This window comes from Podarcis bocagei (genome assembly GCF_964188305.1).
Source record: "Podarcis bocagei genome assembly, chromosome: 8".
NCBI lineage: Eukaryota > Metazoa > Chordata > Lepidosauria > Squamata > Lacertidae > Podarcis > Podarcis bocagei.
The window spans coordinates 3723316-3748278 of NC_138133.1; the positions used below are offsets into that span (position 1 = coordinate 3723316).

The following is a 24963-nucleotide window of genomic DNA, read 5'->3' on the forward strand; positions in this document are numbered from 1 at the left end:
CCAGCGGGGCCACCAAGGACCAGAAAAGCTGAAGAAGAGACCCTTCCTCCGAGGAGGCGGGAGACCACCGGACCCGCCCGGGAGGGGAATCCGGCCGCCCTTCCCCCCGGAGGCTCCGCTTCGCCTTTTGCCAAGTCAGGGCTCTGCGTGGCTTCAGGCGGAGCCCCGGAGCCGCTTCCCGGCCGGGAGGGCAGGCTGCGCGCGGACCCCGCCGCTCTCGGGGCGCGACCCGGACCCGCCTGCCCTCCGCGCCCAGCAGAGGCAGGCCTCCGGCTTCCAACCCGGCGGAACCGGGGCGTCCCGGGCGAGGCTGTCCGGCGCAGCCCCCTCCCTCCTTTGTTCTCTGGGGCCCCGCCTCCCCCTCTCCCCCAGCTCGCCCATTGGCTCGCGCCGCCGCCACTCGGGTGGGGGCCCGCTTTGGCCCCGCTCCCCGGCCGCCGAGAGAGAGAGAGCGGGAGCGCGCGGGGCGGGCGGGCGGGCGGGCGTCTCCTTCCCTGCTTCGTCTGCAGCCGCCGCCGGACCCGGCGGGCGCCAGGTAAGGGGGGCGGGCGGAAGGGGGGGGGGCTGGCCAGCGCCGCGCTGGGCTCCCGGGAGGCGAAGGAGGGAGCCGGCGGCGCCCCCAGCGCGGAGACAAAAGGCGGCCTCGGGGAGCCCCGGCCGCTCCCTCCCTCCCTCGCTGGCTGCCAGGCCGGAGCGCGGGAGGGCGAGGAGGGCGCCGCGGGCGGAGGCCAGTCCTGCCCAGCCGCTGCCTGCGCGCTCCTCGCTCCCTGCGCCGCGGCGGCGGCGTCTCGGAGGCTGGCGGGGGCGGCAGATGCGGATGCACTTTGGGGGATTCCTGTCACGGGGAGCAGGGCAGACGCGGAGGGCGGCGGGGCCCGTTCCCCGGGGGAGCCCGGCCAGTCTCGTCCCACCATCCTGGAAAGGCTCTCGCTAATGGGAACTCCTCAAAATCCGGCCCAAGTTAGTTGTGAGTGGCAACCCCCGTTGGAGGCCGGGGAATGGGACTCTGGGTCGTGACGGAGCGAAGCCACGCAGAGTTAAGCCTAGATGCAAGTCTGTGCATTCAGTTGGGCTTACTCCCAGGTAAAGGTGCCCAAGATTGCCCCCTGTGCGTGTTTGGCTCCTTCTGGCAAGGAGACTGAAAAGTGCAGCCCCCAGGAAGTTGCTGGTGTCTCACTCAAGGATCCAATGACTTTTGCATATCTAAATAGGGACTTGCCTGGTGCTGAGGGGAGTTGCTTCCAGGTGACCAGGGGTACATTTATTATTATTAGTTTGCATTTTCTTCTTCCTAAATTAGCCTGTCAGTATGCTACAAATTGCTAACATACATATTTGTAAGCAGGTTAGTAAAAATCTTTGAGGTAGCAACTTTTGTGGACCTGCTAGCAACGGGATGCTACCAAACACATTGTTACTAAAGCCTGATAAAAATCTGACCACCTGGCTAAAGGAATACTGTAGTTACACTGCAGAATGTGTCAGGTTAGTTCCAATTAATAAACTTGTGAGGATTAAGGAAAGCATATACTGTAACTGAATAATGGATATGAAAATAATTGCCATCCTTAAAAGTATATTAGAGTAAGAAATGTAGAGCAATTGTCATTCTTACAATTTATTTTTAATTCTTTGAGAAATTGTTTTAATTTCTACTCTCAAGTTTTCCATTTAAATATACAAAATTATAGCTCAGGAAAGTATTACTAACAGAAAAATCTGTAGAAAAATATGCCTCAAACTGAGAGAAGGACATGATGAAGTAGAATGTCCCTAGATATATTTCACCCATATTTTATATTTCTAAAAGTTCAAACAGTGGTTCCACTTTCCACAGAATACACCTGGTTTCTTTCTTCACTTTAAATATTGGCGTGTAAGTGCCACTGTCAACAGAGTATTCCATACTTAGATATTTTTCATATGCTTCCTTCTTAGATGCCATCTCCCTATAATTAATAGATTAGTTAATGGGTTCCTTCATCATACAGTTAAAAATATATTCCAGCAAACTGTCATGAGGACATAATGATCTCTAGCTTCATTTATTTTTTATTGCATACATTATTTCCAAAAGAAGGAAAAGAAACTTTTTTGTGTGTGGACGGCACCAAAAATATATATGCCATGCTTGAGCTTCATTTTTTATTTATTTGGCTCTGGGTTTCCTCCTTCACATTGGAAATTTTAGTTCTCCCATGTTAATTCAATAATTTTGTTCTCCATATAAGTATAAAAAATGACAGAAAAAGCATAACACATACTCTAATTCTGTTGAACCAATCATTAAGATTCAAAACTTTACATACTGTGACTCTGGTTCCCTAACCCCGTAATCCAACAACATATTTTAATTCTGATGATTTCCAGGAATGTGAGCCTGAGTACTGGGTAGCTGTAATGTTTGGCTTTAGCATCTTAAAAGAAAGTCAGTGTCTTAGCAGTCATAAGGAACTGTAGAAAAATGGAGACTGATTTTCAGGTTCAGCTCTGGTCCAGTCCAGGCCAAGACATATTTAAAAACAATTATGCTAAATTTGGGACCCATTTGCAAGAAAGTTATTTTTCCATTGAAGTGCAGTCCACTTAAGGACTACTTTGCTGAGATATTTTAGTAGCCAACCAGAGTACCCAAATGGGATTGATATCCTGTTCCCTCAACTCCCTGAGCTCTTGTAACCATAAGTGAAATCTGAAAGTTAATTGTAAGATTGTCCAATAGAAAGATGCCGGAAGAAGACACATTGCCACACAAACTTAAAATGATGGCCATCAGTCCTTGTTATTAACAATACAGGTCAAGTCCCCAAAGGTTTGACCCGAATCTGCAAATGTGCTCGCCATTGGCAATCATACTTTTTAATCTGGCAAGTGCTCCCAATCTGCTCTGGAACCTAGAGGAGGGCAGGGCTTCTTCCCATCCTCTCACTGAACCCTAAAAACACTTGGAAAACAATGGGTCATCTTTGTGCTTTCCAAGTGTCTCTGAACTCAGCACAAGCTCAAAGAGAAACTGCACCCTTATTTGGGCTCCAAAGAAAGGCAGAGGCTCTCCCTGACTCCCAGTGGCCCTCTTTTCTTCTGCAGGGTCCTGCACTAAAATGGAAAATATCATGGCCTGTAGGCCAAACAAGCCAATTGCTCAACACTTAGCAGAGTTAATTTCAGGTATAACTTGGCCTGGATTTAACCAGAGCAGAAAATCTGCTCAGAGCTGGGAAGAAGTTCCACTGGTTCTCAAAGGGTTTGGAATGCTCCCAAATGCGCTGTTACCGGTTTATTAGGCCACATGTGAGCAACTGGCAGCCCAGGGGGTGCATTCTGCCCCTGATCTCTTTTGATGCCTCTTGGTTGCCATGTTCTTCCATCTCACCAGAGTCCCTTCCTACCAGTTTCCTGCTCCTTTTTCTGGTCTTTTCAAAATGTGTTTCCCCTCTTTCTGTGTGGTTGGAGAAGGGACAGAATTTTACTTGACTAAAATATAATTTATGCTTGGTTTTATTTTGTTTATTCCTAGTTGTATGGTTTAGGGGACAGCTGTGTTTTCCCCAGATGACTGAAAACAAATTAGTAGCCTTCTGTGATTTGTGCATCTGTATAGAAATTACTTTCATGTACTTTGTTAGAACCGTAGCTATATTTGTCTGCTTTAAAAATATATATTTAAAAATCCTCTGTATACTTAATTTGAGACCAATCCTATTATATTTGGTAGGGCTTGCTTTTGAGAAGAATTGAGAATTTTAATTTGAGGTAGTCTTTCTGAAAATTTTAGGGTGGTTTTTATACCAAATTAAATAATTCCATCATTAATCTGCTCTGCATCTCCTCCTGTATGAGGCATTGCCTCAAGAATGACCAATTGTCATCTTTATTCCAGATTCAAGTTCAGTTCTCCACGTTCCCATATAGGTTTGCAACTTTAAAAATCATTGTGAAAGTTTTCCAACATTTTATTGCCAGTCTCCTAATATTTGCATGTAATTTCGTTTGATTTACACATTTTTGCAAATATAATGCATTTTGATATGCTATTTTAACTAATATATGTGTATCCTTGTGCACATTTTTATATGCATCATTTGGACGGAGAACAGCATCACAAAATTTGGAGAAGTGCAGATTTAGAAGGCTAGCAGTCTTTGGGTTTACATATTAGGCAGGTTAGCATTAAGATCCGAACTGAATTTCTCAATAGGTTAGTTGGGTATGACCCATTATCTTTTCCTTTAGGCAGAGGATTGAGCAGAGGACCAGCAACTAAGAGCTGCAGAACAGGGGGATCAAAGAAGAAAAGTGTTTTAGTTCAGCAATTTCCTCTAAATCGGAGATGACTAATATTCTTGGAGTGAGGGCCAGATTTGTCCTTGGCCAACTCTCCAGGGACCTCATGCTAGTGGTGGGGCTTTGCAAAAGTGGGTGTGGCCATAAACTCACATATGCGCTTTAGGATGTGCAAGCACGGGCAGACAAGCACAAAAGGCTCCCACCCACCTCTCTAATCGATCTCATGAGCAGAGTAGAGGCAATTTACATCTCTATCAGTGTGCTGGGCTCTATCTCTGCTCACCCCAATATCTATTTTAGTTCTTCATTTCTTTATTTTGCCTGTGCCACCAAAATCTGTAGGGTCTGAGGGGCAGGAAAAAAATATTGGGGAGTTCAGATCAGGACCCCAAACTGGGGTTAGCCTCCCCTTCTCTAAATTATTTAATTCCCTAACCTGCAGGTAAAAGTCGATAACTTCTCTGTTTGACTTTGATTTGACTTGGCTGTTTTGGTAAGCAAAATTTGACTTTGATTTAAACTGTAACTTGCTAATATCTGGAAAAGGGTGTATGACCATCTTATTGATAACATTGCTACCACCAGGGGAATTTGGGAATGCAACCTTATCTGTCTATTCAAATTAATGTCATTAACTCTTACGTCCACAATATATTTTGAAGACGCATTTGGAAGCAACAAGATTCCAAGGTCTGAAAACAATAAACGAGTTAATGACAAATATGCTAAATATTGCTTAATCTAAGGGAGGTAATATATTTTCCTGCTTTTAAATAACTTTACATGGAATATTGCCTTTCAAATGTGTTTTGGGACTGAAGTATGGAGCACAGTGGACCCAAAATTTGTTTTTTTGAGGTCTGCTGCAGTTAGGTCTTCGTACATAGGAAGTGGTGTTGAGGACTGAAGTAGGCTTTTGGACAATGACCTCCTGAGTGTGTAGCACATTTGCTTCAATACTGGTTGTAGTTGCATTTCATAAGGTGGCAGTTGTTTGTTAACCAAGTAGTTCTCTTTGAAGCTACTTGCGAAACCCACAAACAACAATTGGATCTTAGAGAATGAAAGCTACTCCCAGATGATTTGAGGGCTGATGATGATAATAGAGCTAGGAAATGAATGAAGCACAGATTAAAAGGAGGATGTGGAATGAATTATAACCTGCACTTTTTTTTGCTGGTGTTGCCTTTTAAAATCAGCTCTTATTTTAGAATCTTGAACGTATGATTTACATCTAGTTCCTTGACAGATGCTTGCACAGCCGTTAACTTCCAGACTATGTGAACCACCCTGGGACCTCTGAGTATAGAGCAGTATAATAATAATAATAATAATAATATGTCAGTGACCTCTTTGGAAGGAATGCACAAGATGGTACGGGTTGGCAGTCATTCTTATCATTGTGATATGCTTGGTCGGTTTACTCACTGTGAAAGAATGGTCATGGCCTTGACAAAAAGAATCATAGAACAGTAGGAACCCTGAGGATCTTCTAGTCCAAGCCTCTGATATGCAGCTGTTCCATATGGGAATAGAACCTGCAACTCTGGTGTTATTGCCACCATGCTCTAACCAACTGAGCTATGCAATTTTCCCCTTTCTCTGGAATGGACAATTCATCTGCATGAAGAGGGGCTTGGACCTGTGCACCGCAAGGTGTGTTTATATGTGTGTGTGCGGTTTTTGGGAAATGAATAGGTGGAAGAACATAAGAGCAGCCTTCTGGATCAGGGCAGTGGACCACCTGGTCCAGCATCTTGTTCTCACAGTGGCTAGCCAGATGCCTGTGGGAAACCCGCAGGCAGATTTGAGCACCAGAACAGTCTCCCTTCCTGTGGTTTCCAGCAACGTGGGTTCAGAAGCAGGCAGAGAGAGACAGTTTAGTAGGGGTTAGCTGAACCTGAGTGCCACTTTAGAGCAGTGTTTCACAACCTTGGGTTTCTAGCTGGTTTTGGACTACAACTCCCATCATCCCTAGCCAGCAAGACCAGTGGTCAGGGATGATGGGAACTGTAGTCTGAAAACAGTTGGGGACCCAAGGTTGGGAAACACTGCTTTAGAGCAGCCTGCCATAGCTGCTCTCTAGGAGTTGGATTGATTCTCTCTGCTTTTAGGACCACTTTGCTTATACAGTATATTTGTAAATTAAAGAAATATTGTAAGAATGCCCTAAATCCCCAGCATAGGTGCTGACTCCTAGGGGCCAAAGCAGTTTTGGCCCCCATAATATTTTTGGGGGGGAGTGGGCCCCTCAGTATTCAAAGGATGTGTCTGGCGCTTCTGATCATCTGGATGAACTGGTGTGTCTGATCTTCAGTGCTTTCTCATTCAAAGGAATTTTAACCTTGTTGTGCTGTCTTGGAACACCTCACCACTTGGAAATATGTGTGCTATGTACTAATATGATGGCTGACAACAAGCAGGTGAGGATAATGGTGCACTATTCTGTTAATGGTGTGCTCTCTCTAGGGAAAGATTTGTCAGCAACTCTTGCCAGAATCATTCTTACCTTGAGAATGTGTTACTTTGATAAGTTTGGAACATGTAAAGAGGAATTGATTGCAATTGTTGCCCATAAAACCAGACTAAAATTTGCTGATGTGTTTCCTGCCAAGGTGAGCCTTTGGTTGGTTGTTTTGGTCTGCCATGGATTCTGTAGTTATAAAAAAGTAAATGAAACTGGAGTCATACCAAGGGGGAGCCTAGCAGGCTGGTGCTGAGTAACTGCATCTCCTTGAAAAAGCTGCCACCTTGATCTGGGGGCCAGTTCACACTTAAATGTAAGCAGTTGGGCCCTTCCCCAAACATAGGCGTGTTTTGGGAAACACTGGGATCTTCCCTCTTAAGGTGGTAGACCTGTCAATTGACTGGTGAAATGCTGACAAATGACTTGGTTATTTGGCTGTTGTCCACTGTGTACATGACAGCTTAACTTTTTATTTATTGTGAATAGCACTAGAAAGAACGATATTTGCACATTTTTGTTGTGGTGGAGATGGGGTGTGTATGCTCGTTTTGATCACTTCTGGCAAACAGATGCCTGATGTAATGTTTCTTTTAGAGACTTGTAGTCTCTCTAAGCTACGCCCCTCTGCGCTTGGCATATAGCTGCTCAACTTTCTCCAATTAGGTGTGGTTCTTGTGTTTTGGAGTGTTAAGTCAAAGAAACTCCTGGCATCTGAACTTCATTTGTGGAGAAGTAGTGCAGAAAAGGAACAAAGAGGTATAATGGCATATGGCATTTCAAACAATTTGCATAATTGTAAACGCTTTGCCTGTGTTCTGCTGGATTACTTGGCTAAGAAGATCCAACATACTGTCTTTTGAAAACTTGGAACGTTTTGCTGTGGTATCGAAAGACACCTAAAAAAGTGATGTGAACAGAATTATGGTTTACTCTGGTTACCGTGTCAACTTCAAACTTACGTATGTTGTTTACAATTAAAAGATTGAAATCACAACAGAATAAAACCAGCAACAGTGTAATGTGAATTATCTCTGAGCATTGATATACCACACTGAAACTTATTTATGACTTAGTTCTCTCTTGGAAGTTCAAATACCTAATCCATACCCTCCCTCATGTTAATGGAGGATGGGGTGGGGAGAGGATTATGAAATATACTGTAATGTGATATCTGAAGCAAGACCTCTGTAAGATTTGCCTCTACCAGTCATTTGTGTGTGTCACAGCTGTTTTCTACAGACAGTTGGCAGCTGCACACTCAGACAGACAGGCCATGCCAAGTCCCATAGTGACCATTTTCAGCCATATGTTGATGAAGGCTTGATAGCGTTGATGGTAATGGGGAGACTTAATGAAGGATTTTCCCTTTTCCTCCTTTGCCAAGAAACATGCCGCCCCCCCCGCAAAAGAAACCTTTCAGTTATACTTCTAGTGGTGGGTTTTGACTTGGTTGTACAAAATATAAAATCATTTAAATATTTAAGAGGTAACTCAAATGTGTAATTCTTTGTGGAGGGCTAAAGATGAAAACAAATGAAAAGTGCTATTAGGAATTGCAGGTTGACAAAATGAAATGGCAAATAAAGTCTTCTGGCTTTTTATTTGCAAAGGATTCTGTTGGTGCAGAAGTAACTGAAATCACATAAAAGAAATGTGTGTTTGTTTGCAGGGTTTAATAATTCAGTGTGGTGGTGTTTTAAGGAAGACAGATGGCAGCAATAGCTTCTTAATTCTGATATGAGCCTTATTAATTTTCAAGTGAGCAACAGAAGCAGCTGGCAAGATGAGAAAATCCATCCCCGTTGTAGTGTGGTTAGTGGTTGTCATTGCCTGAGCCGGAGGACTCAGCTGGGTGCAGCCCTGATGGCCAACTAATGAGAGTCTCAGTGTAGGACAAACATTCCTCCTGCCTTTGAGATGGTATGGGGATCGGCATATCAGCGTATTTATCCATATTTTGTTTACACTTAACATTTAATATACAGCAGATATGTAGAGCTGCTCATAATGTGTGTCTCATAATTGGAAATGCATGCTCCATCTTCTCTTAACGTAGGAATTGTCTTGGTGGAAGAGACCAGAGCTCCTCCTCACTTAGCGTTCTGCTTCCAACACAGCCAGCCAGATTTCTCTGGGAGCTCACAACCAGGGGGGACGGGCTCCTTCTCCATGAACATTGGGAGGGAGGTTATTGGTTTGTTTTGTTCATTCTGTATTTTTATGCTGTGAACCACTCTAAGATATTCAGATGATGGGCATAAAAAATGAAATATAAACATTTCTAATTCATTTAAAAGCAATCTAGGCTTGTGGCCATGATTAATAGTTATCCAGGTGTTTGTACACTTACATCTAAGTGTTCATATACAAAATTTTGTTTCTGAGAACATCTGAACCAGCCAACCGAATTAATCTTTACATTCATTTTTTTATAGTCTTGTTGAAAGTTAGGCTTGTTCATTATGGGAGGGCTGCCCCCATTTGTGTCTCTGCCCTCACTGTATCCTTTTTTTTTTTTTACTTTTCATAGAAGAAATGTGCTGCCAGATCAAGGGTGAGGATGAATATAGACCACCTGGGAATTGACCTTCCCCTGAGATCTCTCAGTTGTGCTGCTTTCCCCTAGGCAACATAACAACATCTTCAGTAACAGTATCTAATTAAACCTTGCTTCTCAGAAAGTTACCTGGTTATCTTTATGGATAGCCTTAAATAAAGGGTGATGTAGTTTGATAAATAAATCTAGCAGTTGATTTTTCCATGGCATCAGAAATTTTATGGTCAATAAATCTGTTTTGCTTTTTCCTAGAAAACAGACAATATTAACTCTGTGCTATACTGTCAGTACATGAAATATTTGTTCTAATCTATTAAGGCTCCCTGCATTCCATCGCCTGGATCATCTTAGCTGCTCTGCTTCTTTTTTTCTGTGCCTTTGCATATGAAGGGCAGGTTCAAATGTTACTAGAAAGCTCAAAGCTCTTCCTCATGGTGCCTCAGACATCTAAAAGCTGTTTACATCACACATTTCCCCAAATATGTGTAGTGTCCTGTTTCACCATCATCATCTGGCAGTGTAGGGCACTTTATACCCATCCCATCCCTTGGCTTCCACATGTTAATGTTTGTAGATGAGCATCAATAAAGGGAAGAATGTGCTCTAGTCTAAAGAGGGAGTAGGTAATGCTTGAACTGGCTTTGCTGCAAACTGTTTATCCCTCTGTCCAAGGGAGGAGCACTTTCTCAATCTTCAAAGATCACTCATTTTCCTGACAGTAGTCTAGAGGCCAGAAGTAAGGTCAAGGTAAAGGGACCCCTGACCATTAGGGCCAGTCATGACCGACTCTGGGGTTGCGGCGCTCATCTCACTTTATTGGCCAAGGGAGCCGGCATTTGTCCGCAGACAGTTTTTCCCGGGTCATGTGGCCAGCATGACTAAGCCACTTCTGGCGAACCAGAGCAGCGCACGCAAACGCCGTTTACCTTCCCGCTGGAGTGGTACCTATTTATCTACTTGCACTTTGACGTGCTTTCGAACTGCTTGGTTGGCAGGAGCTCACCCCGTCATGTGGATTCGAACCGCTGACCTTCTGATCGGCAAGTCCTAGGCCCTGTGGTTTAACCCACAGCGCCACCCGCGTCTCATAGAGGCCAGAAGTATGTTGTGCCAAATAAACAGACTGTCAGTGAAGGTGGACTATAAATGCAGAAATGTGAAAAATGGCATCAAGCGAAGGGTTAGATGAAATTGGTTTGGGTGGTGGATTTACCAGTTGGCCATCTTACCCCTATCCATAGAAGTGTGCTTTCCCTTCAGTTGCCTGTCACTGGAGTGCCTTGGTATAAATACCATTCCTACCTAAGGGGGAACTGTTGTTCAAATGGTCTCAAACAACAATAGACAGGAAGCTGCTATGTACAATTTAAACCACTACCAGCAGCTTCCTTTTACAGTTCTGCTAGGCTGCCTGTTCTAAATGTAATTTTACGCTTATTTTCATTATACGAAATTGTTTTTATTTTGTTTCAGCCATGGAAGAATTAATAGTTGAACTACAGCTGTTTCTTCAGCTTCTGGACCATGAATACTTAACAACCACAGTCAGGGAGAAGAAGGCAGCTTTGAGTAACATTCTTCTGAGGATACAATCATCAAAAGGTTAATGCCAGGTTTATGTTATTAGCATATGGTGTGGGGTGAGGTAAGACTGTGTAAGACCCAGAGCACTAGGAAAACAAAACCTCACCCAGTTCCCCCCTCCTCATCTTGTTGCAGTCTGGCTTACAGGTTCTGCACCCGAGTAGAACAGCATTTCCAAGTGGCCATTCTTGCAGGGGTGAACCTTCTGGTGGTTCCCTCACTGCGAGAAGTGAAGTTACAGGGAACCAGGCAGAGGGCCTTCACGGTAGTGGCGCCTGCCCTGTGGAACGCCCTCCCAGCAGATGTCAAGGCAATAAACAACTATCTTACTTTTAAAAGACATCTACCAGGCGGCCTTGTTTAGGGAAGTTTTTAATGTTTGATGCTGTATTGTGTTTTTAATATTCGGATGGAAGCCGCCCAGAGTGGCTGGGAAACCCAGCCAGATGGGCTGGGTATAAATAATATATTATTATTATTATTATTATTATTATTATTATTATTATTATTAATAATAATAATTATTAATTATTATATTATTATTATATTCTTATATTATTTATTATTATTATTATTATTATTATTTATTTATTATTTATTAGTGCTGAGTGCAGGGAGTGTGGTCAAATTGGGCACAAACAGTGCATGCCTCTAACAGGGAACAGGGGTGTTTCATGGAGTTGGGGGGAGGAAGGAGGAGGGTTAACTCTTCTTTGCACAGCAGTTAGGCTTGAAAGCAGCTTCTCATTCAGCCCAATGAAAGGCTGTTTCCAAGTCTCATTTCCCTGCATGTGAGGGACTTCTTTTTTAAGGGGTGGTGGTGTCACAGGGCATGGAGAATGGAGGGTTGACCACTTACTTTCTGACCCTTCTAAAACTGCCACCCCATGGCATTTTGTCTTGAAAACAGCCATTGGTTTCAGTTAAAGGCTGTTTTCAAGGGAGGAGGGGGTGTTTGCACTGGATAGGCCACAACACTCACTAGTGCCCCATTCCCAGAGGAAAGATTTGCATCATTCTCATCATGCCTCAAGTGGGGGCAAGAGTGCCTTCCCACTCCTTTCTTTGCAGCTTCAAGGATGTTCCCTCATGATAAACTTTAGTGGCTTCTTAAAGTAAGGATTCTTAACTCCCTCTTGTTTTTATTTTCATTTAGCAAGTCACTGCCCTTGTAATGTGTTATTCCTTCTCTCCCACCCCATGTCCTATGTGTAAGCTTTGAGTTGATGCCATGGTAAGCGTCACCAACTCCATTAATTAATATCAATTTTACATAGTCTTTTCCCCATCCTCACATTAGATTTTGAAATAAAAGAAAATGCACAGAAACAAGAGGTTACCAGTAACTTACCTGCTCCTCCTCAGATGCCTCTGCCAGAGATTCCTCAGCAATGGCTGGTGAGTATATTCTAAGTGTTTGCTAATGAAGAGATCTTTCTCAATTTTTTAAAAATAGTACAGCTTTGGAATTCGTTTGCCTATTTGTTTATTTGTATGTATAACCTGCTCCCTCATATCTATTTAAAGTGTGAAAGCGGCATATCCAGTAGGATGATTTGCCATGCCTTCCTTGCCATACCTTCTACTTGTAGAGCAATTTGACTTTCACTTTGAGCTAATACTTAACAGATTATCCACCAGGTCTTCCTGTTCATACTTAAATATCATTGAAACAAATTTGCTTATTGACTATTCCCAGTGTTTCATTTTCAATGAAGATACTACACCAAATTTTCACCCAATTTTAATTGATTTCCGTATTTGATGCCTGCCAATTAATATTTTGCGATATTGGATAGCTGACATGTTAATCAGTCTCAGTTGTTTTCATACTTCTATCTTCAGGGAATAATTGCTCTACTGACATATGCCAAGGAATTTATCTGTGTTCTCCACAGAATCCCTGAACATTGTACAAGATGCTGCAGTGTGTTCTTGGGTCTTGTACTCACTTGGGTCTTGTAACACCAGACATTCCTGTGGTTCACATTGCAGACCAAGGGCACAAGCTGTCTTTAATCTACTCCTCCAAAGAACTCAGGGTGCCCTGGGACATAGTGTGAAAATCCCTGTTACAATGCAAATCACTATATTTTATGGCTTGAATGCAATAGAAGTTAATATTAGACAGTATTTGACAGCTAGTGTATAATTGTATTTAATGTAAGTATTTGATAGACTATATTTGTTAATATTTAGTTGTTATTTGATAACGTAAGTTGATAATTAGTATTTTGACTGTTGATAATTTATTTATTTAGGAGAATTAAAAACAAATACAAAAATACCACTAATTTCCCATTTTGACACAATGAAAAACTAAATAGTGCATCTTCTGAGCACATTATGCATAAAAATCAGCTTCACAAATGGAAATAAAATTCTACATTGTAAAACATAGCAAACTCCCAAACGAAAAATCCGTTAAGGACTAGAAAATAGAATATTACAGATGAAAAGTGTAATTTCCACGTTTTAAACAACAGGATCAACAATTGGGCAAAAGAAAAATCAAGCTGCTCTTCCCATCCACATATGCAAAAACAGTCACAGTCCAATTGCATTCCCAGCCCCCTATACAACAAAAACACAATTACTGCTAAAAATACATCACCTTCTGTTCCACCCAAGCACATTCTATACATGAACAACACATTCACACTAATGAAACTCAAAAACACCCTAAACTAATATGCTCATAATTACTATTCTAGGACACTGTCAGATCACACTCTTGACACTCTTCCCACAGCTCAGCTTCCCATCCTCAAACAACAACATACTCGCATGCCTACTCTGTGAGACCCAGAGAAACCTGGACAAATACTGACATACGAGCAATAATCCATAAACATCCCATGAACAAAGCCTTCATACCAGGCACTTGCCCTCTCCATCTCTCACTCTGCAGGGGCAGGTGGTTCTGGAGGTTATAGAAACTACTTCCTCCAACTTTCTCACAAACCATGCAGTGACGCTTCACCATCTTCCTCACACTACACCAAGAAAAATAATTCTGTAAACATGATGCCTCATATAAATACCCCTCCCTTCCTCCCATCATCTCTCACCTACAGGACCAAAGCTATCCTAATATCAGGCTGCCTGCATTCTCCACCTTAAAGAAAAAACACATTCTAGCCCACTAATAATGTTTATATGCTGCCAGAGAAATATTTGTTCAATCCTATAACTAATAGTGAAATTCTTCCAGGTGTGGCTGCTTGGAGTCCTGAAGAGAATTAATCCACACCACATATTGTTACAGGTCCCACTTGCTTTCTTCCAATTCCCAGCATGAGTAATTTTTACTTGTATTTGTTCATTCTACCACAGCTGTTATAATAGCAACATGATAATGTTTAGTGATCTCCATCCCTTCTTCTAATGACTTTCTCAACTCAGTGATTTTATTATTCCCAATCAGTCTCTTCAACTTGGTTGAACCTGCCTTTTTATGGAAAGCATCTGACTCATCTAGGCACATTTTGCTGTGGACTATCTTTGTAAATGCTGCCACATCTTAGTCCTAGGCCCATGTGATATTTTAACTGTTGGGCAAGTACTCTGATAACTTTATTCTTGAATATTTAACATCTCTGTCTTTCCATTTAGAATTACAAACATTTGTGCTATTGTTTTAAATGACTACCCGTTGCTTGGTTTTGCTTGATTTACATTGCAACCAGCAGATTTGCTGAATTTGTCAGGCCATGCCATCCTTTGGCCCTGAGTGCGTTGTGTGGGACTAAGTCCTTTCTGGTAGGTCCCCAAACCAGGGGGTGAATGATGCCAGCCCTGGAGGTGGCATAGTCTGGGCCCTTTTATTTCCCTCCCATTGCTTTCTATAGAAGGCAACTAGTTACAAGTGGGGGAAAGGAAAAGGGTGGAGGGACACAAGAGCACTCCTCCACCCTGTTGACAAGACCAGCAGGTCATTCAAGTATATTTGGTTCTCTGTCCTTCTTTAAGATAACAGCCTTGCAGTAGCCAATAAATTCTCCACTGATGCAGAGTCCATCATAATCACTCTCTCTACTTTGTTACACATCGTCTTGATGTGGAAGACTTTTGGGCGCAGTCCTGTGCTGCTAAGTAATTGGTAGAACACTCGGATCACATTTCCCTACCTTAGAAGAAAAGGTAGCTTTGCAAAAGCTGCGTTTGGACGTTTAAATTTCCATTTAGGATTCCTAAAGAAGTTGCAAGATCTGAACATAATATAAAAACAACAACCACAACACCGTGATGTTTTCTTTTGGTCATTCAATGTGCTTAACTTTTGTGGAGCTGCCCTTGGGTCTGGTTCAGAAGCTCCAGGTGGTGCAGGATGCTGCAGCCAGATTGATGATGGGAGATTCTGGTTGAGAACATGTGACTGTGTTGTTAAAACAGCTGCATTAGCTGTCCCATCTGCTAATGAGCCACGTTTAAGGTTCTTGCATTGATTTACAAAGCCCTGAACAACTTGGGGCCAGGATACCTCAGGGACCGCCTGGACCCTTATATTCCAGCTCAGCCGCTGAGATCATCTGCAAGAAAGTTTTTGGTCATTCCAAAGAAATTGAGCTTTAAGTGTCATCGGCCTAGTCCTGAGAAACACCCTACCAACAGAGAGTCAGAGGGTGGCTTCTGTGCCAACTTCTAAATGCCTGCTGAAACGTTTTCTGTTGTGCCAGGCCTATGTAGGCAATTGGGAGTACACCCCCCACAATGGTCTATTGATGCTTGGTTTTTGGTTTTTTGCTTTTAACTTGCTTTTAACTTTTTATTCTTTTATTGCCTGCTTTTATGTTTTTATATTGTTGTAAACCGCTGCAATAATAGTTTTTTGATAGTGGTATATTAATATAATATAATATAAAATAAATAAATAATAACAAAAACAAACTTTCTTCCCCCATTTAGCCACCAGATAATGGTCCACCACCATTACCCTCCTCATCCCTTCCTGAAGGTTACTATGAGGAAGCAGTACCGCTCAGTCCAGGAAAGGCTCCAGAATACATCACATCCAGTAAGTAAAAGATACACAACTGAGTAAAGTCAACTGCAAACAGGAAAAAAATGCAGGCAATATATATTATATCTGCACAAAACTGATAAACCTGTTTTAGCTAAACTAGATTCCATTTCATTTGTTGGTAGGATTGAGAAGGTAAATGTTGAGACACTTGATCAGTATTCTAGGTTACCTACCAAGAATTATTTTTGCTCACTGTATGCTACTCAAGCATTCAAGACTGTCTTGCACTTTTCAAATAATGATCCGCTTGACCTTTTTACCAAGCAATTCTAACTATAGGAAGCCAGCAGAATCTACTCTGGGTAATTTAAACTGGCATAAATGAAGCTAGCATAAGTTACCCTTATTTCCAAACTCCATTGAGGAACAAGGCTACTGCCAGCTGAGCTGGCCTGAGTCTGGCAGAGAGAAAACAAGCCTTTATAATAGAGTTTGACTTTCACCACCTTTTTTGACGCTGTAGCTTCCATAGGATTATAGAGTTGGAAGGGATCCTGAGGGTCCACTAGTCCAATCCCTTACCAGGATCTTAGGTCACATGACCAAGCTGAAGGGGGTTTGGAATAGGTGCAAGTCACCCATGTGTTATCCCACCCAGCCACACTCCTTTTTACACTGGCCTCAGTTCAGCCAGCTTTGGCTGAGCTGGGATAGGAGACTTCCCCTGCTGTGCCTCTGGCTAAGCCAGGATAAGGGCTCCGCGAGAAAACTTACTTACCATCCTGGTGGATCTTGGGTTTGAATTGTGCTGTCACTATATCTGTGGCTTCAGTGTTAGAAACAGAATGTCTTTGAGCACCAATTTCTGGGGATTCTGAGCAAGAGAGGGCTTCCCGTAGATATCTGGTTGGCTCACTTAAGAATGTCGAATTGAAGTCATTGTGGAACTGCACAAACTGATTAAACATTTGCCCTTTCATGGGCATATAAAACTTATTTTATGTATAAGGAGGCAGGCCTGGGATTTGGGTGTCTTTCAGATCAGCATTTTCCTTCTCACATTATGAGGAGGTGTAGTTAATGAGAGAGGGCTGGACAACAAGACCCTTAAATATTTGAACCAACTTCCCAAACAAATAGGTTTAGGATTCTGCATTTCTTCCTTTGTTTTATAGTTATTGTGGCTTTGGTTATTATTTGTAAGCTAACTTTGATAGTGAAAATGTAAATGTGATACTTCTATAAAAAGTTACTCAGTAGAGTTACGTCTATTGATCTTTTAATCTACTGATATTACTTAAGAAAATGTTTTGATAGACATGAAATCATTCTGAGCAGACTGTTTTGTTCCAAATGTGGCTTTGTTGGGATGTGCTGTTTGGTTAAGTTTATTTTAATAGAACTCCCCACCCCACCACTTTTTCCCTAAGATTACGATTCTGATGCTATGAGCAGCTCTTACGAGTCTTATGATGAAGAGGATGAGGATGGGAAAGGGAAGAAAATGAGACACCAGTGGCCTTCTGAAGAAGCATCGATGGACCTTGTTAAGGATGCTAAAATCTGTGCCTTCCTTTTAAGAAAGAAGCGATTTGGGCAGTGGACTAAACTGCTTTGTGTGATCAAAGACAACAAACTACTGGTGACTAAAATTTATGGTTTTTGTGATAATGCCAGTTATAGTGTATTGAAGCCTGGGAAAACTATCCATGAGGCTGTCAGCCACCTGCCTGAGCGTGCTGGCTGACTTGCTGCTGCCATTAGCCTGGTGAAAACACAACCAGCAGGACAACCCACTTATCACAAAATCTCACAGCAGCAAAATTTATTGCCATAGGTAAAAGCTTTGTGGATCAGAGTACCAGAATTCAGCTGGGGCTTCTGTTTCATTACTAGTTTTTCTGACAACAAATTTTATTGCTATTTTAGGAACCATGACATGGTCTCAATATAGTTGTGTTAATGTTGATGCTGTTTATCTTTGATTAGTGGAAAGATGAAGCAATATTTTTTTTTTTAGCTTTAGATTGGAACTGCTTTTTGCACACAATGAAGCTTTGTCCTAATATCATTCTTAATTGTGTGTTTAGTGCTATAAGAGTTCCAAGGACCAACAGCCTCAGGTGGAACTTTTGTTGAGTGGCTGCAGTATTACCTACATTCCCAAAGATAGCAAAAAGAAGAAGCATGAGCTGAAAATCACACACCAGGGGCAAGATGCTTTAGTGCTTGCTGTACAGAGCAAGGAGCAGGCAGATCAGTGGCTGAAGGTACGTACTGCAACTTTAACCAGTCCCGTTTCCTATAGTGATCTTGGGGCCATGAAAGTGTATGTGAGTAAACTTGAAGATCTGTTGGAAGTGTGAAGTGTTGGCACTATTCCATTACTCGTGGCCTTGGGGCATGCAGCAGCGTTGGCCCATGGTGTGGTGCAGGTGGGTCTACATTGCTCTCCCAGCTTCCCAACGCCATGTTTTGGCTGCTGCTTACTGAGAGGGTGAGGTGCAGGCAGCGCAGCATGGTCCCCCACACTGTGGCAGGAGAGTCAAACTGGCTCTGCCGCTGCGCATCACACTGAGCATCACGCTGAGCTGTTCATGCCATGCCCCTTGGTAAGTAGCAGCCACACATGGTGTTGGGGAGTTGGGAGAGCAGTGCAGCTCCACCCCTTGCATCCTGCCAGCTGCTACTGGTGGAATGATAATTCAGCCCACGAGTATCCTTAACCCATACATAAACATTGTATGAGATGGCTTAGTGTGGTGTTGTAGTTGCTGTTGTCCTCTTCTGAGGATTCAATCAACTGGTGATGTGACCTAGTACTCATTCATCTTTTAATCTGCTCCTGCCTTCTCAAATTTTCACTCCCAGCTTCTACTTTTTGTTGTTTTACTTTTTCTGTTCATATGTTTGGTTATTTAAAAAAGTGTAATTATTCAGGTTTCACCAACAATCCGAAGTAGTTGAAATGTAAATAGCCCTACTTTTAGCTAAAGTTAGTCCTGATTCAGTTCACTTAAAAGTCACCAGATTTCACTTCTCTTGTTCCATTGGGACTTTGTTCCAAACAATTGCAGCTTGGCTGATGACTGCACATTGTAGAATGTTAAGGCTATCTTTTTGCATGCGGAAAGTATTATTTCTCTAAAAAGCTAGGGCAAAAAGTGTTACATTTGTATTTATGATTCTGTAGTAGCCACTTAAAATTTTCCTGCCTTAGGGGGGCTCTGAAGTGTCCATATTTTGAAATCCAACTGCATGCTGACAAAGCACAATAGAAAGGCAGGTGATTAATTTTGGCAGAAAGTTGTCCTTGACCTCAGAAACGGAATGAGCTCAATGCTGCTAATCTTATCAAGGCACTTTTGCCGCATAGTAAGCAGTTGCCTGTAATTGCTAAAGTTCAGTTTTTCATATACTTCCCCCTCCTTTGCAGTGTTGAAGCCTAAATTAGTTTCAGAAGGACTCTCAGGCAAAGTAACTTTTCTCCAGTGGCTCTTGAAATTTATTAAAGTAGTTTATGAAGAATTATTTCCCATTTGCTTTTACATGCTGTTTCGTTTGCAAATTGGCATTCTGATTCATGCCCGTTTGCACAAGGAAGCAGCTACCTTGTAAGGACTGAAGGGCTATTTTCACACTGCCTGTTCTGCTTCAGAGACAAGATACACTGGCTAGAGTGGAAGCCGGTCTCGCATGCAGCCAGCCGTCTCTCATTCTAACTCCACTCGTTTCTTGCAAATGAGCTATTTTGCAATACAGGAACCTTCCCAGAATTGGACATCTTCATTACATGCTTTATAAAATGTGGTTTAGTCACCAGTGAGCCGCTTGGTGGCAAATGGCAGTGTGAATACAGTCACATCTTTCCCCTGCTTGCCCTATCGTAGAGTGCACTGTATATCTCCTTTAAAGTTTTGTGTTTGAAGCAGCAGGTTCCCCACTAACTCTCCACACAGCTGGCTGGTGCAGCCCCTTGTTCTTTGCCTCAGGTCTGTCGTGTCTTGTGCCGTGTTGTCCTGTCTGGAATCCTCCTTTGATGGGATCTCCTCCTATGTGTCCATGCTCCTTTTCAAGTTGGGAGTCCTCTTTTGAATAAGTGTGTTTTGGAGCTGTCCTGGTAGCGGTAAGCTTCAGAGACCCTTTGATCTATTCTGGAGCCTTCCTACTATGTCTGCCCTCTGTTCTGCCTTGTAGCCCGAGCTCAGCTCCTGCTCCCGACTTCCTGCGCTGCCTGCATGACGGCACCTTTTCGGTTCTAACTGTAAATGCTTCTTCTGAGTTCCCTTTGTGTGAGCCTAGGTCCTGTGCCTACTTGTTTGTGCTGGATTCTTGCATAACACCTTTCCCAGATCCGTAAAAAACCTTCCCCTTGCATGTTACTTGAACTCTGATTTTCATCAGGTTATAAAGTCTACTTCCTTGGTCTAAACCAGAAAAGGGTTGGAGGGAAGTCTCTTTCACAACATTGATTTGTAGTATTTGTCCCTTGCCTTTTGATCTCAAAAACGGAATTGTTAGTTAAAATTTCTGATACAGGATCCCCTCCCTCTTTTGTCTCTCTGTGCCCAATTACCTGATAAGAACTTAGCCTAAGTGCTGATGTTGGTCTCTGAGCTCTATTTGGGTTTCTGAACTATATTGTCTGACTTCCTCTGGTTGCTTAAACTATTGGTAACAGGTTCTTGACACAGAGTGTGCCTCAATATGGAAAGCTACTACTGTACCATAAACATCAGTATGCCTACCTACCTTCCTACTTTTTCCCCTGTGTCTTTCAATTCTCGTTTGATGGGCTATCTATCTATCTATCTATCTATCTATCTATCTATCTATCTATCTTCTCTAGAGCACTAGGAAGGTTCAGATGGATCAGGCAGGTTTGTTTGCTTTCCCTACTCTATGCCCTGCTTATTTGTGGGGAATTTAAGATAATCTTTTTAAAAATATATTATTTCATTTCCTTTGCCTTTCTCCTTTAATCTCTGAGGTAGGTCTTCCTAAGTATAAGTAGGTGAGGCACATGGTGTTGTTTCATTCCAATACTTGAGGATGGATTATGTAGCCAAGAATCCCAAAAACGGTTGCAGATTTCTAATAGTTGTCTTGTCAAAGCACTTTTAAGTGACTTCATTCTAAGTGTTTTTGTACATTGTTCAGTAGTAATAAGGGGAAATGTTTAATCCTATGTAACATGAAATAAAATAAATCTTGTTCGTCAGATTTTACTTTTGGATAAAATTGGTCAAGTCTTGTTATTTAACATACCCACTGCATAATATACACCAAAATTCTTCTTTAGTCATCTGCCGCATATTGTGAAATAATCAACCATATATCTATTCTGATAAAATTCCTGGGGAAAACTTTGCACCTTTTACTTTTCAGTAGCTGTTCTGAATTTTTTTTGTGTGTGGGAATAATTTATCATCATGGTTTTCCCCCATGGCTGGGGGAATAAGTTATCACCATGGTTTTCCAATGGTTTCATCCGTGAAAGCATTTCAGCTTGCCCAGCAGAATGATCTCCCCTCTCCCCCTGCACAGGCTGTTCAGGGGGAGGGTCTCCAGACCCCTCAGAGGTCATTGGGGGGAGAGGAATATACATGGGGGAGGAGAGGAATGTCTCATTCTGCTAGCATTCTGCATCTGCTTAGTTGAATCCGGTCCAAAGTGCTTTAAAATATTTGTTTAGACATAATCATAATCCCATGTGTGTTCATAAGTAAACAGATTATATTGATTTCAAAAATAACAAGCAGAAGTCATTTTGGTTATAGTGTAAAATCTCAACATTTTATTTACCGTATTTTTCGCTCCATAAGGCGCACCTAGTTTTTAGGGGGGGGGGGAATCAAGAAAAAAAATCTTATTGCCCCCCCCAGCCCCAAAGAGCAGTGGACAGGCTGCACTTCTTCCAGAGCTTCTGGGGCTGTCAGGGGAAGCCCGGGTTCCCCCCCCCCCAGCCCCAAAGAGCAAAGAAGCCAAGACAGCGAGCGGGATGCTGCAGGATCTCTTCTGCCATTTTATAATTTTCAGTTTATTGATGATTTCATTGTTTTTAATTTGTTGATTTGTGCTTGAAGAGCATGGTTAAATCAAATAAAATTGCCACTGCAGTGGGATTGAGGGTGTGCAGGTCTCTACCCACAACCCACCAAAGCTTCTTTTGTAGCGATCTCTTTTGGATGGAAAGAGCTGTCTTGATGACTGTGAGGACTCTGGATCCCTTCCTGCTGTAGTGGTGAAATAAGGCTTTTGAGAAAATGCATGACTGCACAGATACAGCTCCATGATCACTGCCAAGTTATTTCTTGTGTCCTCTCTGTGACTTCCATTATTGTGTGTGGCCAAAACTAATTGACTCTGTGGGATGAGCAGATGCTGAAAATATGAGCAATTTTGTCAGGGTCATGAAAGAGGCAGCAGCAGAAGTGCAGCTTTTTTGTGTAAATACAGTACATTTGCAGTAAAGGGAAGTACATCCATTTGAATTTTTTTGAATACTTCCAAATCTGTTTTAGAATTCACATTTTTGGATAAAAATGCTTAGCACTTTGTCCAACAAATCAGCCTTGTTACTCCAACTTTCCTACCAATTTTTTAAAAAGAGGACGCTTTGAAAAGAATTATTAACTAGTCTTGTGGGGGTGCCTGTGATACAGAAGAAAAAGTTGTTAAGTATAGTGGTGTTGCTGAAAAATCCCTCGAGATATATTCCAGAGTGGGAGAACAGAAAATCCGTATCCCATCTGGCTATAATGCCAAAATAAGTAGGAAGATATGGCTGGCACTAGAGGAAAAAAAGAACTCATTCTATTGTGATGTTGAGAAGAAGGTTTCATGCAAGGACATGTCTCCATTCCAGCCTCTGCTTCTGTTGCTGTCAGGAATGACTGGTGAAAACAGAAGTGGGAGCGAAAATTTCCCATGTATGCTTGTTCGTCTCACACCCAGAACTGAAATCAATCAAGTGAATACTATCTGTATTTACTGTTGCTGCTGCTGTTTTCATTCCACAAATGATATGTGATGGATTGCCGCCTCCCCGCCCCCCCCCCCCCGTGTTTCTTTGCATTGAAGTAAATGGCGTGGAACATGGTAGGCAAACTAAGGCCTGGGGCCTGGATCCGGCCCAATCGCCTTCTAAATCCGGCCCACAGATGGTCCGGGAATCAGCATTTTTTTACATGAGTAGAATGCGTCCTTTTATTTAAAATGCATCTCTGGGTTATTTGTGGGGCCTGCCTGGTGTTTTTGCATAAGTATAATGTATGTTTTTATTTTAAATGCATCTCTGGGTTATTTGTGGGGCATAGGAATTTGTTCATTTTTTTCTCTCCAAAATATAGTCCGGCCCCCCCACAAGGTCTGAGGGACAGTGGACCGGCCCCCTGCTGAAAAAAGTTGCTGACCCCTGGCGTGGAATAATGCAATGACAACATAAATTACATAATTTACACTTGCTATAAAATTGTTTCGATATGGTACATGATGCTTGAAAAAATAATAGCATCAATGGAAATTTAGAAAATTATGAAGGGTCAGACAACTGTTGTAAGCTATTTCTATAAATGGTGGCTGTGCAACAAGGCTAAAAAGTGAGATGGGTTGAGCAATCCTAAGCCCTGGTCCTGAGCAGCAAGGCTGAGTTAAAGGTCGACCCCATACCTGAAGTCTTGTTGGCTTGTTCCAGCCAGGGCAAAAGTGGCATTTGTGTGTGTATTTCAACATTTTTTCATGCACCTCTCAGGGGAATGGACTATATTGGGATCCATGGCTGTCCCTACTGCTGCATTGCTGTTTTGAGGCTCCTACATTGGATAACTTGTTATTTAATGTGTCTGACACAGTATTATTTGCCTCAGGGCTCAGTCCTGTTATGTTGGTTTGCAGGGCCCTTTTATGCAAGCCTTTTTCTGTCTCAGATTTGGGTTTAGCTATTATGGAAGTTGAAACCTTCCACCTCTTTACCTTGTGGCTCCTCCAAGACATGCATAAGGAAGCTGACTAAACATAATGAGAAGTATAAAAAGATGGCTTCCTTGAGAAGTATCAGAATTCATATTTTTATGATATTTATGATATTTTCAATATAGCAGCTAACTACAATCACAATCTCTTATATGTTCTCCTCCCCTCCAGTACAATATCTTCAGTTTCAAGAAAAAATGGCTCTTTTCTTTTTGCATTTCTTTGAAGGTAATTAAGGAAGTTTGCAGCAGCTATATTGGAGCTACAGATTCAGATGGACCTTCATCCAATTCTCCTGTGCACAAGACTGAACTGGAAAAGGTAATTGTACAATAAGACTACTGGAAAATGCAGTGTATGAGTGTTGCACCATGAAATATGGGTAGTTAACCTTTTCTAAGAATGATGGTTTGGTTGAGAGTCTCTTCATATATGTCGCTATCTCAAATAAGGATTTCTACATTTTTAAGTAATACATTTTTGCTAGTTGTGTGCTAATCATTTCAGGCACACAGACCTGCAAAACAAGCCCCCTTCCCCGTGTCTGTTTTGAAAAAATTGGAAGATTGCTGTCCTTTTAGTTTTCTTGTTAATTACCTTTCATTTTTGGTTTCCTGATCTGCCTGATCTTTAAAGTCAAACATGGTAGACAAATGATACCCTCCAGTTTCAGGGCATGAAGCCCAGGGAACCATTGGAGACATACCATACTTTTCCGTGGATAAGACGAGGTATTCCCCTTTAAAAATCATGCTAAAAAGTGGGCATCGTCTTATACATGGGTAGTGCATAGGGTGGACGTTTGATTGGTTGCTGTCAGCGGCTATTGTGCATGTTATTGGTTGCTGCGTCAGTGGGTGGTGTTGATTGTCCGACGCTACAGCAATTGGGCAGGCAGTTGGCAGCTTCTGCCGGCGAGGGGACAGACAGGAGGCAGATTTTGAGAGGTGTGTGCAGGTGAGCGGTTTTTGGCATTCCCCCCCTTAAAAAGCTCAACAACCCTCTTTAATCCCCCCCCCCCACCAAAAAAAAGCTCAACAGCTCTGGGCAATCCTCCGCAAAAAAAGGTTTGCCATCTCCCCCATTTTCTGAAATTTCAGTCCCCCAAAATAGGGGGCATCTTATACA

General features: G+C 42.3%; 1 protein-coding gene across 4 annotated transcripts in view; it reads left to right on the forward strand.

Moving 5' to 3' along the window:
- Positions 1-428: 428 nt before the first annotated feature.
- Positions 429-24963, forward strand: part of AFAP1 (actin filament associated protein 1) — a 46778-nt gene continuing 22243 nt past the window's right edge. For all 4 annotated transcript variants that reach the window (XM_081206266.1, XM_081206268.1, XM_081206267.1 and 1 more), the window contains exons 1-7: positions 429-535; positions 10785-10913; positions 12196-12293; positions 15804-15912; positions 17292-17503; positions 17952-18131; positions 24064-24156. In XM_081206266.1, the coding sequence (XP_081062392.1) occupies positions 10787-10913; positions 12196-12293; positions 15804-15912; positions 17292-17503; positions 17952-18131; positions 24064-24156 (819 nt within the window). In that variant the 5' untranslated portion in view covers positions 429-535; positions 10785-10786. The remainder of the gene's footprint in view (positions 536-10784; positions 10914-12195; positions 12294-15803; positions 15913-17291; positions 17504-17951; positions 18132-24063; positions 24157-24963) is intronic.